The sequence below is a fragment of the Haliotis cracherodii genome, unplaced genomic scaffold (genome assembly GCF_022045235.1).
Source record: "Haliotis cracherodii isolate W230 unplaced genomic scaffold, xgHalCrac1.p SCAF_1, whole genome shotgun sequence".
NCBI classification, from domain to species: Eukaryota; Metazoa; Mollusca; class Gastropoda; order Lepetellida; family Haliotidae; genus Haliotis; species Haliotis cracherodii.
In genome coordinates, this window is record NW_027266264.1 from 69,814,854 (window position 1) to 69,829,101 (window position 14,248).

Genomic DNA, 14,248 nt, shown 5'->3' on the forward strand with positions numbered 1-14,248 from the left:
CACCCTACTCCCTCGTCATGTGTCATACACCCTACTCCCTCGCTACGTGTCTCACACCCTACTCCCTCGCCACGTGTCTCACACCCAACTACCTCGCCACGTGTCATACACCCTACTCCCTCGCCACGTGTCTCACACCCAACTACCTCGCTGCGTGTCATACATCCTACTCCCTCGCCACGTGTCTCACACCCAACTACCTCGCCACGTGTCTCACACCCAACTACCTCGCCGCGTGTCATACATCCTACTCCCTCGCCACGTGTCATACATCCTACTCCCTCGTCACGTGTCTCACATCCTACTCCCTCGCCACGTGTCTCACACCCAACTACCTCGCCACGTGTCTCACACCCAACTACCTCGCCGCGTGTCATACACCCTACTCCCTCGCCGCGTGTCATACACCCTACTCCCTCGCCGCGTGTCATACACCCTACTCCCTCGCCACGTGGCTCACACCCCGTTCACTTTTCATACTTGCATACCCTGCTCTCTCTGATCCGCTGTCTCGCTGTGCCACGCCCCCCTGACCTCACCAACTGACACACATAGCCCACGAAGCATTTTGTTTAACCTGTATTGCATGTTCCTTTAATTAAAATAATATTGTGTTGTTTCAATTTAGAAGAACCCCCAATGACATATGATATTGATTGTTTTAATTATAATTATATGTTGCTGACCTGATATTTAAGGAGCGTTTCCCGTCAAGTCATATGAGATTGTAATAGTCTGACCCATGCGTGTGCAACCAAATCAGATATTTCGAAAAAATGCAATAACTGTAGACTCAGTTGGAACACTTCAGACATAGCTTGATGAACACGGAGAGATAATACAGGGAGATACGCCCGTTCATCAGTTGAGTCAGCATAGGCTTCAGAGACAAATCAGCCCGCATCGTTCTACCATTGAACCTTGCAAAACAGCGATTGCCAGCAGAATGAAAGTGTCAGTGGCTGAAGTTTTGTCTCTATTGCTGAAAGTAATCATCTGTTACCTGGATTCTCTGTATCGCGTGGCTGTCCCGCATCCCAGACAAGATGTCCGCGGAAAGAAAGTGCTGATCACCGGCGCAGGACACGGAATAGGCCGGGAACTGTCACTGGAGTTTGCCCGGCTCGGGGCGTCGCTTATACTCTGGGATATAAACAAGGTAAGATCACGGCTGTGACACTGAGATAGCGTTTACTACATGACGTACAATATGCAAAGGAATAACAAGATAACCTTAGCGGAGCGAAGACATTTTGTAGCATACCTACCTATTGATGCGAATTCCAAAACAGAGGGGCGTCGGGTAGTCAAGTGGTTAAAGCGTTCGCTCGTCACGCCGAAGACCCTGGTTCGAATCCCGACATGGGTACAATGTGTGAAGCCCATTTCTGGTGTCCCCCGACGTGATATTGTTGGAATATTGCTAAAAGCGGCGTAAAACCAAACTCACTCACTCACTCACTTGTCGCAAGAGGCGACTAACGGGATGCTCGCCGACTTGGTTGATACATGTCAAGGTATCCCAATTGCGTGGATCGATGCTCATGATGTTAATCACTGGATTGTCTGGTCCAGACTCGAATATTTACAGACCGCCGACATATAGCTGGAATATTGCTGAGTACGGCGTTAAACAACAAACAACAACAATCACATATCGCCTCACTCTAACCTTACTTATTTCTTGCACTCTTTTTTCATACCTCATTTGTTAATTCTGATCAGATAGTAGCAGCACATTCACTGGCATTAACACATGCTGAATTGGGCCGTCGGGTAGCCTAGTGGTTAAAGCGTTCGCTCGTCACGCCGAAGACCCGGGTTCGATTCCCGACATGGGTACATTGTGTGAAGCCCATTTCTGGTGTCCCCCGCCGTGATTTTGCTGGAATATTGCTAAAAGCGGCGTAAAACAATACTCACTCACTCACTCGTTAATGAATTACTGCATACAGTGTTCACCTCCAAAACAAATTATATCGCTTCACAGGATGTTTTAAAAATAGTTTACTTTGAGGTTTCGCTCACAGAATTGTTTTAATTGGCACTTTTCATTAATTGGCTAGTTTTGTCAATGCATATGCTTCCGAAATTATAGGCAGATGAAACATTTTCGTACTCAGGTGTTTCATGATTGATACTGAACACGTTTCGTTGCCCCGTCTTTGGTGACATTCTAGACTAGTGAGTGAGTGAGTGAGTATTGCTTTACGCCGCTTTTAGCAATATTCCAGCAATATCACGGCGGGGGACACCCGAAATGGGCTTCACACATTGTACCCATGTCGGGAATCGAACCCGGGTCTTCGGCGTGACGAGCGAACGCTTTAACCACTAGGCTACCCGACCGCCCCCATTCTAGACTAAATACTCACGTACTCATCTGTTAGAAGGTATACATTTCCTGATATAATGCGCAGTGACTAATTACTTTAAACAAATGAAGCTGTATAATATAGAGAATCTCACCCGAGTGTCTTTTGATATCAAATATATCAACACGAGTTGATAAAAGTGGAAAAATCCGAGGCTTGCCGAGTATTTTTGCCACTTTTATCAACGAGTGTTGATATATTTGATATCAAAAGACACGAGGGTGAGATTTTATTTATCATCCAACATCAATCTTTCAACTTTTTCAATTTGTAAACAGTAATTAGCAGTGTCTTCAGTGTAAAAAGTACTGCAAACAGCTTCAGTAGCAGAGCCATTAGTGATGTCATTTGATTGTGACGTCATGGTAACCAGTGATGTCACAATGGTCTGCAAAGCATTGTGATGTAATTTCATTGCAGCGATATCTACAGTGTAGATATCGCTTGATCTCATCCAAGCGATATCTCCTGTGGGAGCCAGTTTTGGATGATAAATATAGAATACTAAACGAGCTCCCGTGTAATACCAATTTTATGAAACGAGTGAATAGTTGTGGTATCTGACGAGCGAAAGCGAGTCAGATACCATAACTATTCACGAGTTTCATAAAATTGGTTTTACACTGGAGCGAGTTTAGTATTTTATTTATTACTGGCCATTTATAACGTTTTTAGAATTATACTGTTGAGTGTGAATAGGCTGACACATACACGATCCACGGCATAATCCAACTGAGTTTAACACAGTAATACTTCAAATACGTCAAAAGTTGAAACGTATGAATTTAATACCACCCAACGGTCCACCTTTAGAATTCAGGCGTCCGTTCCACAAACATATCGTAGCGTTAAGGTTATCGCAACTCATATACTTTAACTTAGACCAACGACTGTCGTCGCGCTACCGCACGATCGCCTTGTGGAACGGGGCCTTGCACCTCAAAGTTTACAATCACGTCACAATACCCGATGACGTAATTTGTGGAATTTTGTTGCAAGATCCTTCGGCGAAACAATGCCATGTGACGTCAACCTAGCAACAAGGTTGCTGGGGTCATCGAGTGTGCATAAGCTCCTATCAGTGATCTATCATCTCCACACGCAATGTTGTTGAATAAGCCAAGGGATGTTGAGAGCTTTCAATATTTGTTCGTGAAACGTGTTCCGAGAGTACATAAGCACGCATTTTGGTATTACACAATGTGTAATACAGCTGGATGTTTATTAAACGGGTGATCTCTTCACGGGCAAGTAATAAATCATTTTCTTCTACTAATATTCCATTTGTATATGTATATGTAGAACATATGGTATCTCGAAAGTCTCGACTTGCCTTTGCATGTGTTTGTGACGGGTGCCACCGGTGGGGCAGGATACGCCCACCTTTTCGCGAACACCTGGTATCTTTACTATTTGATAGTAATTCATAAACATATTCTCATGATAGTATCGGAATCTTTCTATTGGATTAGAAAGGGTTTTGTCGCTTTATTTAAAAAAACATGTGAACTGCACACGATTATTGTTTACCTATTTGTGCTAAAATACACACTTTGGTTTAAAACGGAAATAATATCTATGTAAATAATGTATAGAAACAATAAAGAAGAGTGTGCAATAAAACACCGGGTGGACGATGTGGTAGATGCGTGCACTGGCCTTCTTTAAGTGACGGGGGCGGTCGGGTAGCCTAGTGGTTAAAGCGTTAGCTCGTCACGCCGAAGACCCGGGTTCGATTCCCGACATGGGTACAATGTGTGAAGCCCATTTCTGGTGTCCCCCGCCGTGATATTGCTGGAATATTGCTAAAAGCGGCGTTAAACCATACTCACTCACTCTTTAAGTGACGCGGCAAACGCCAAGTACAGCATGGGCTAAACATGTGCCATCTTAGCGCTAAGGTGATCGTAGCTACCATACCTTAACAGAAACTTACGACATTCATAGTGCTAGGGTTATTTTGTACAACGGCACCCAGGGAACCATCTGATGTTTTTACTTCAAGGAGAACAATGAAGACACAGCAGATGAAGTCCGTCGTGTTGGTGCCACAGTCTATTCATATGTCTGTGATGTCACCTCCACCGATGACGTCCACAACACCGCCGACCGTGTGAGAAAAGAGGTGGGCAACGTGGACATCTTGGTCAACAACGCCGGCATCCTGTATGGTGGGCCGGTACTTGATATGCAGGAGAAGCACATCCGTCGCACGTTTGAAGTGAACACCTTGGCTCATTTCTGGGTAAGCATTTAACTTGTACCAATATAAGGTTCCTGTCTTAGATTATTGCACTTATTAACTTATATAGCGACGTGCATGCACGTGTGTATGTGTGTGTGTGGCTGCTAGTACTGGTCCGGACTGATGCCGATTTATAGTACTAGCCCACTGAGATACCATGCCGCCGTTTAATTTAATTTGATTTCATACAATTACATTTCAAACAGTTCATACTGTTTATTATGAAATCTTGCACCTACAAAGATGGTACTTGTTGTTACCTTACCTGGCGCTTGGCATTATGGGAATGAAGCAAGGACTGACTGGATCGTGTACTGTGTCTGAGTGGGGTATCCATGTTAAACTATAGAAGGTATCTCAGTAGGGAATCCATGTCAAACTGCGGCATGGTATCTCATTGGGCTAGCACTATAAAACAGGCATCAGTACTGACTAGTGTCAAACACGCACACACACACGCACACGCACGCACACACACACACGCACACGCACACGCACACACACACACGCACTCATGCACATCTCTATAGAAGTGCACTGATCTTGAACGCGACCTTTTACTCCACCTCACCTCACCTCCATTCCCGTATCGGCGTTAGAGAAACCAGCGTATGCTGCTGTGTTTCTCCCGAGATGACATGAGAGTGTTTGTGTTGGTAGACAGTTCGCGAGTTCCTCCCCGCCATGCTGGAGGCTGACAGCGGCATCATCGTCAACATCTCGTCCGGCACCGCCAAGTCGGGGACAGCCTTCCTCGTTGACTACAGGTTAGAAGAGTAACTTAAAATAATAAAGAAGCGTTTGAAAAGACCAGGTGGGGTAACACTAACAGCCATTATATGGCCAATCGATTTAAAACTATTGAAAAATTGTCTGACATGTTCCCTCTTCCCGAGGCAAGGGAGTTAACTAACTTCAAAAGTCCAGTTTCCATGGCTAGGGCGTTAACTAACTTTAAGAGTCCATTTTTCACCCTTACCCAACTAGGCTGGAATTTTTGGGTTCGATCGTAGCGCCGCCAGTGGCGATTACGAGTTATGCCCTTCTATGTCCCTAGACCAATCAGATTCCATCTCTCATATGACACTTGTGTTTGCTTCAAACAAAATGGCGGCACCGGTCAAGACGATCTGATCAATAATTAAGACCTTTATTGTAATAAAATGGGTCTTACCTCGTGAAGTGCATCAAATCACTTAAGAACCTACGTTAAAAACATAAAAAGATTTGGAAAATATCTTTCGACGCCCATTTGACGGCACACATGTTCGGCAAATTGTGCAATCCACCGAAATCTGCACGGAAGTTGCCATGTTGTTTATGAACCGAATGTCAATTTCGTTTCGCGATTTGATTGGACTATGAATAAACTTGTTAGTCCCGCCAAAATATAACTCCATAACTGACGCCTAGTTCGGCACGGGTGGAAACTGGACTTTTGCAGTCAGTTAACTCCCTTGGTGGAAACTGGACTTTTATAGTCAGTTAACTCCCTTGCTTCGGGAAGATGAACATAGATTGCAGACACGATAAAATACACAAGTACTGCAAAAATGAGTAAAAAAAACCCTGATTTTCTATAACATATAACTGTCTTTACCGACACCAGCTTGTGTCAACGACTTGCTCTGGTTTAAATATCAGAATAATGATTAAGTTAAGCCTCAAGGTTTGCTTACGCTGTCCCTAGCTGTGCCTGTACATGTAGTCCAAAACATACAAGTGTTTAAACGAACAAATTCGAATACTGATTGTTATGTACACGTCATGACTTAAAATTTATAAGGCTTTTGCGGATTTCTCAAAGCTTACGAATCCAGTGTGCCAAAAATGACCCCTTTTCATGTCACATAACTCGTTTTCTATCGTTTTGATGTTCGTATCGTAAATACATCTACTTTTTTGTGTCCGAATAGAATTTTTGCTCTGAATATTTGTGTGTGCAGAAAAGTAGACGCCTCCTTGACTCCTCACCCCATCTCGCGTACCCTCCCCCCCCCACTACCACCACCACACCACCGCCACCACACACAGAGAGAATTCTTAGTTTATGTGGTTATAAAGAAAAGATTCCACATGGCTTGTTTTGGAAACAGCTCCTTCTAGTCCGGGTAGAATAGGTTAAGACAAATTGTGTGTAACCATCACATTCATGAACTGTTCATTAATTCTTACCAAACCATTAAATGTTGTTTCTCCACTAAGCTCTGGACGCTTCATTCCAGCGCGTCCAAGTTTGCAGTGTTCGGCTTCACGGAGGCCCTGGGGGAGGAGATCGACAGACTGGGGAAGCCGGGGGTCCAAGCCACCGTGGTCTGTCCCGGCTTCGTGGACACAGGACTTTGTAAATACCCAAAGGACAGGTGCGTGTAATCCCTGCTAGATACATATACAATAAACACATGTAGATCCGGGTTAGAATTGGTCAGCAACCCAGGCGCCTATGCTTTTTGTAAGAGACGACCAATGGGATCGGGTGGTCAGGCTCGCTGACTTGGTCGATGCTCATGATGCCAAACACTGGATTGTCTCGTCCAGAATATTTACAGACCCCCGTCGTATAGCTGGAATATTGCTGAGTGCGGCGTTAGACAACAAACAAACAAAACAAACAAAACGTATATAATATTTTCTTCCAAGACGTGGTACAGCCCATATAAACTAAAGCGCCGCAATTGACTTTGCAGAGTTGTGTCAATGTAACCCAGGATCCACTGGTGGTGAGTTCGAATCCTGAATCCTTAAGTTTCGTCCTGATTATAATCCTTGGCCAGTCACTACCATACATGTGCAAGTAGGTTTGAGCAAAGTGGTAAATGATTTCAATCTGTATCTTCTGAAGTATTGTTCATCACCTATTCCCCGTGTGTATGAGGACCACTAGGTCTTGCATGGAAACCTATATTGAAAGTATGTTCAGTTTCAATAGATGAAAACAATGCCCCGCATTTATACAGCGTTTTGTGTTGCTCGCCCGCATAGAAGCTACTTTTTTTGTACTCTCACAGTTTAATGTTATGACAGTTGATTCGTTGTTTGAAATGATAGAAGCGAACGTAAAATATATTTTGACTCTGAACTACACTGGTTGATTGAATTATATTGGCTGAGGGAGTGAGTGAGTTGGGTTTAACGCCGCTTTTAACAGTATATTCCCGTTATATCACGACGTGTCAGCTTAATGTCGGAGGAAAGCCCGAAGTGATGCGGGTCTCAGACGTTTACCACCTCGGTGAAACCCACGAGCACGGGTATGGTGCTGACAAACCTAGAAACATAATTGGGGCGAACCGGTCTTCCAACCAATCATAGGTTTCTGGCGTGCCCAAGAGACGCAACTCTGCACAGCGAATCGCAGCACCTTAGAGGACTGGGCCACTCGTTCCCCTCGCATTAAATTAAAACTTCAACTCCTTTATACATTCTGAAAAAATCCAAACTAACTTCTACTGTGAAAAACCCTCCTCTTTTTCTAATCTTTGACAACTGATTTGTCAGATTTTTGTTTTTGTTTAACACTGTTTATGACTCTATAATTGCTTAAAGTGAGAGAACAGCTCAGACGTGATGCAGTTCAGACCTTTACAACCACGAACGAGAATTGGTTCTGACTTATAAAGGATTTAACGTGCCGATAGATCCTGGCGCGTCTAAGGGGAGCAACTCGGCAAAGCCGAATGTAGGCATCACTGAGCCTTCCGTGCCCCCTCTCCGTGACCTACCCACAACCCTGCTGACTGATTACTCCCCTCCAGGTTCAACCCTCTCCTGACCCCGAAGGAAACTGCCCTGGCGACTATTGACGGGGCGCTTCGCGGGCAGAAAGTCGTGTACGTGCCCCGGAGAATCGGATTCCTGGTCAGACTGGGGGCGTGAGTATTGATTCGGATAAAGACGACTCTCGCCTATGCAATCACCCACTACATAGGAAAACTTATGAATGGAGGATAAATAAGTTTAATAAGAAGTAGATAAGAAACAATTATATTGATGTCTTTATTGGGTGGAGATTCAAATGATTTTATTGTTCATAATACGTATCTACTTGTAAAACTGGGTTCTCCGAACTATAATGATATAACGCAAGTGGAGTCGTCAATACAATGGGCAGTGTTGAAAGACAATCCCACTTAGCATATCATAAGAGGCTTTAGTATATTTGCATAGTCTGTGATGGGTGTATTCGGTCACGTTGTGTTCGGACTAGTGACTTTGGAGTTTCCTTGATTCCACAGCAGACGAGGAAGGGTTCTTTTGAAGAAAGAAAAGTACTACTATTTTAAAGAAATGTTTTCATAGACAAAGTGTTAATCTATCCTCTGATCTGTCTGTGACGTTTCATTGTCAACTGCTGTGAGTTGTGTCATCTGTCTGTGACGTTTATATTGTCTATTGATCGGTCTGTGACGTTATTTTGTCTATTGATCTGTCCGTGACTTGTATATAGTCTACTGATATGAGTAGTATCATCTGTCTGTGACGTGTATATCGTCTATTGATCTGTCTGTGACGTTTTATTGTTTACTGCTGTGAGTGGGGTCATCTGTCTGTTACGTCTATATTGTCTATTGAGCTGTCTGTGACGTGTAAATAGTCTACTGATATGAGTAGTATCACCTGTCTGTGACGTGTTTATCGTCTATTGATCTGTCTGTGACGTTTTATTGTCCAATGCTGTGAGCGGTGTCATATATCTGTGACGTTATATTGTCTATTGATCTGTCTGTGACTTGTATATATTCTACTGATATGAGTAGTATCATCTGTCTATGACGTGTTATTGTCTACTGCTGTGAGTGGTGACATCTATCTGTGACGTGTATATCGTCTATTGACCTGGCTGTGACGTTTTATTGCCTACTGCTGTGAGCGATGTCATCTGTCAGTGACGTGAATATCGTCTATTGATCTGTCTGTGACGTGTATATTGTCTATTGATCTGTCTATGACCTGTTATTGTCTACTGCTGTGAGTGGTGCCCTCTATATGTGACGTGTTTATCGTCTATTGATCTGTCTCTGACGTTATATTGCCTACTGCTGTGAGCGGTGTCATCTGTCTGTGACGTGTATATCGTCTATTGATCTGTCTGTGACGTTTTATTGCCTACTGCTGTGAGCGGTGTCATCTGTCTGTGACGTGTATATCGTCTATTGATCTGTCTGTGACGTGTATATCGTCTATTGATCTGTCTGTGACGTTTAATTGTCTACTGCTGTGAGCGGTGTCATCTGTCTATGATGTGTTATTGTCTGTTGATCTGTCTGTGACGTTTTATTGTCTACCGATGTGAGTGGTATAATCTGTCTGTGACGTGTTTATTGTCTATTGATCTGTCTGTGCCGTTTAATTGTCTACTGCTGTGAGCGGTGTTATCTGTCTGTGACGTGTGTAATGTCTATTGATATATCTGTGACGTGTTCTTGTCTACTGCTGTGAGCGGTGACATCTGTCTGTTACGTGTATATTGTCTATTGACCTGTCCGTGACGTGTATAATGTCTATTAACCTGTCTGTGATGTGTATATTGTCTATTGATCTGTCTGTGACGTGTTATTGTCTACTGCTGTGAGTGGTGTCATCTGTCTGTGACGTTTTATTGTCTATTGATATGTCTGTGACGTGTATATTGTCTACTTATATGAGTGGTATCATGTCTGTGACTAGCATATTGTCTACAGACTTGTGTGCTGTCATCTGTCTGTGACGTGTATATAGACTACTGATACGTGTGTCGTCATCTGTTTGTGACGTGTATATTGCCTACTGATATGTGTGTCGTCATGTGTCTGTGACGTGTATATTGTCTACTGATATGTCTGCTGTCATGTGTCTGTGACGTGTATATTGCCTACTGATATGTGTGTCGTCATCTGTCTGTGACGTGTATATTGCCTACTGATATGTGTGCTGTCATCTGTCTGTGACGTGTATATAGACTACTGATATGTGTGCTGTCATGTGTCTGTGACGTGTATATTGCCTACTGATATGTGTGCTGTCATGTGTCTGTGACGTGTATATTGCCTAGTGATATATGTGTCGTCATCTGTCTGTGACGTGTATATTGCCTACTGATATGTGTGCTGTCATCTGTCTGTGATGTGTATATAGACTACTGATATGTGTGCTGTCATCTGTCTGTAACGTGTATATAGACTACTGATATGTGTGCTGTCATCTGTCTGTAACGTGTATATAGACTACTGATATGTGTGCTGTCATCTGTCTGTGACGTGTATATTGCCTACTGATGTGTGTGTCGTCATCTGTCTGTGACGTGTATTTTGCCTACTGATATGTGTGCTCTCATGTGTCTGTGACGTGTATTTTGCCTACTGATATGTGTGCTGTCATCTGTCTGTGACGTGTATATAGACTACTGATATGTGTGTCGTCATCTGTCTGTGACGTGTATTTTGCCTACTGATATGTGTGTCGTCATCTATCTGTGACGTGTAAATAGACTACTGATATGTGTGCTGTCATCTGTCTGTGACGTGTATATAGACTACTGATATGTGTGCTGTCATCTGTCTGTGACGTGTATATTGCCTACTGATATGTGACACGTCATCTGTCTGTGACGTGTATATAGACTACTGATATGTGTGTCGTCATGTGTCTGTGACGTGTATATAGACTACTGATATGTGTGTCGTCATCTATCTGTGACGTGTATATAGACTACTGATATGTGTGTCGTCATCTGTCTGTGACGTGTATATAGACTACTGATATGTGTGCTGTCATCTGTCTGTGACGTGTATATAGACTACTGATGTGTGTGTCGTCATCTGTCTGTGACGTGTATATAGACTACTGATGTGTGTGTCGTCATCTGTCTGTGACGTGTATTTTGCCTTCTGATATGTGTGTCGTCATCTGTCTGTTACGTGCAAGTTGTATTACGTCTACTCATCTGTTTGAACATGTCCAAGATGCTCGCTGCTGTGTTGTTGTAGGCTCATGCCGGAGACGTTGAAGCCGCTGCTGAAGCAGTTCTCCCACATCGGAATTGATCCCCAGTATGACGTCAAACAAGACTGAATACGCTGGTGGGGCGGACCAGTGACCAGTGCTAGGCTGTGGCTTGCAGAAGCCTTATCAGTGAACTCACCTTCAGACTGATTGACCCACAGGTCTACTGTGCCTAGTGTCTCGGATAAAATTATTACTTATTTGTATTATTTTGTTAATGGATTAAAAATGTTTATCTTTGTGAAGAAAGCTTTCTTGTGATGTCAACAAAGTCCGACTTCACCATCCACGTAGATCTCCAGTAGGTCAGACATGACATTAATGACGTCCAGTTCCTGTGAGGAGGGAGCAAATATTATATCTTTAGTATCTATATATTATATCTATAGTAGGGCAGCCTGTACCATGTCAACTCTACCCCAATAAACCGTTGTGGACCACAGACAGGCTTGTGTCGAAGAAGTCAAGAAGCATGCACACTCTACGCCGGATACTAGCCTGTCCCTGTAGATCTTGTCTGTCCCATAATTTATCTGGGTGAATGCCAACCAGTTGACTGTGCAGGTCGTAATAAAGGGAGATAACTGGGTGTGACCTAACACGAGTTCAGTTTTTCCGTACCGTACATGCACTGAGAAACCTATTCACCTTGTTGCTATCGGAAGTTGTTGGTTTTCTTGTATATTAATAAGCATCTCTTTAAACCTCTCTTCAACCTGTTGAAACTGCCACAAGCTGTTCAGTTGATCAAGATAAAGTAAAACAAGTTCAACAAGTTGAACAATATTCCAGCTACATCACGCGAAGTAAGAGGGAAGCCGAAGTTAACGTAGGTCTTTGTAAGATGATAATCAGAACGAGTCTGATTTTCTCATCAAGCGGTGAATCGAGTGTGGGTGTGGCTGCCTGTGCTAGTCCGGACTAATGGCGGTTTTAAAGTGCTGATATCATGCCGGTGTTTAAACATGAATACCGGGCTCAGACATATAGTCCGAGCGTACCAGTCCTTGTTTTATCCCCTAATGACCAGACCCAGGCACGGATGTGACTGTTCGGTTTGTTGTGGCGCCATGGACCAATCTCCCATCACTGTTACAATTAAATGTCGCATCGGCAATATGTCAGCTCTGTATAACCCCTGCATCGTCTGGAAGGGTGGTTGTGGAGGGGGGGGGGGGGGGGGGGGGGGAGAGGAGGGGATGGGGGGAACCTGAATGACCTTTGGTTTTTCCCGAAAACGCACAAATTGTGAGAATTATGTTATAATGTCAAACGAATCTCGTTAGTTTGAGTTGATCTGTGTTACGCTTAGACAAATCACATGAAAATGAAATGTTAGTTATTTCACAAATTTACTTGTTCTTTAGGAATATGTATTATTTTCATACAAGTAGGCATGTCATCGTATCCCAACTGCGTGGATCGATGCTCATGATATCAATCACTGGGTTGTCTGGTCCAGATTCGATTATTTACAGATCGCCGACATGTAGCTAGAATATTGCTGAGTGCGGCGTTAAACAACGAACCAACCAACCACATCATACAAGTAGATACGCTTTGGAACCTGTTCTCGTAATGTGAAAGGGCGGACTCAGCATTTTTAAAAAGAGGGACTCAAAATATCAAAATCTTCTCAGATAGTTTTTACTGCCTACAACATAGTACAATATAGTACATTTGGTTTTCAAAAGGGGCGGTCCAGACCCCTGGACGCCCCCTCCCCCTCTCGATGCGTCTATGATATGGGATTTTCCCATAGTAAGATGTAGCTGAACGACTGGGTCACCTGTCCGGTCCATCGTGGGGTGACCATGATGACCACGGTGTAACCTCAGGTAGCACCTGCCAGCGTGACGTCACACACGCGCGCTCTCGCGGGTTATCTCAATACGGAATAATACTCACGTTTGATAAGTCGCCAGTGTATCCCACAGGAAGATACAGGTAGAAGGGGGGTTAATCGGGAAACGTTCACATATTTCTCGAGATAGGGATGTTATATAGATAGAGGAGATTCGAGAAGTATCTCGTGAGTATCATAAATGCTCTCGGCTATTACGGGATTCAAGATAAGTGGGGTTTTCCTGCGATCGTCAACCTTTAGTAGATCACGTGGCAAAATGACATATTTATATTATATCTCGACCCTCATGTATACCGTCCACTGTATATCATACCTATATCGAAACCTATCCAAGCTGGAAATATAGCTGTTAAACTGTTGCCTCGTCACAGGGGAGGTGGGGAAATATAGCTGTTAAACTGTTGCCTCGTCACAGGGGAGGTGCGGAAATATAGCTGTTAAACTGTTGCCTCGTCACAGGGGAGGTGGGGAAATATAGCTGTTAAACTGTTGCCTCGTCACAGGGGAGGTGGGGAAATATAGCTGTTAAACTGTTGCCTCGTCACAGGAGTGGTGGGGAAATATAGCTGTTAAACTGTTGCCTCGTCACAGGGGAGGTGGGGAAATATAGCTGTTAAACTGTTGCCTCGTCACAGGGGAGGTGGGGAAATATAGCTGTTAAACTGTTGGCTCGTCACAGGGGAGGTGGGGAAATATAGCTGTTAAACTGTTGCCTCGTCACAGGGGAGGTGGGGAAATATAGCTGTTAAACTGTTGGCGGGTCAGAGGGGAGGCATCTTT

The 14,248-nt window shown here is 43.8% G+C and overlaps 1 protein-coding gene across 1 annotated transcript; it reads left to right on the forward strand.

Annotated features, from left to right (window-relative positions):
- Positions 1 to 857: 857 nt before the first annotated feature.
- On the forward strand, positions 858 to 11,838 carry LOC139467984 (17-beta-hydroxysteroid dehydrogenase 13-like). The gene is made up of 6 exons (XM_071249616.1): positions 858 to 1,159; positions 4,381 to 4,620; positions 5,281 to 5,387; positions 6,846 to 6,983; positions 8,376 to 8,492; positions 11,586 to 11,838. The coding sequence occupies exons 1-6, from the start codon at positions 947 to 949 to the stop codon at positions 11,668 to 11,670; spliced, it is 900 nt and encodes a 299-aa protein (XP_071105717.1). The 5' UTR covers positions 858 to 946; the 3' UTR covers positions 11,671 to 11,838.
- Positions 11,839 to 14,248: the final 2,410 nt, after the last annotated feature.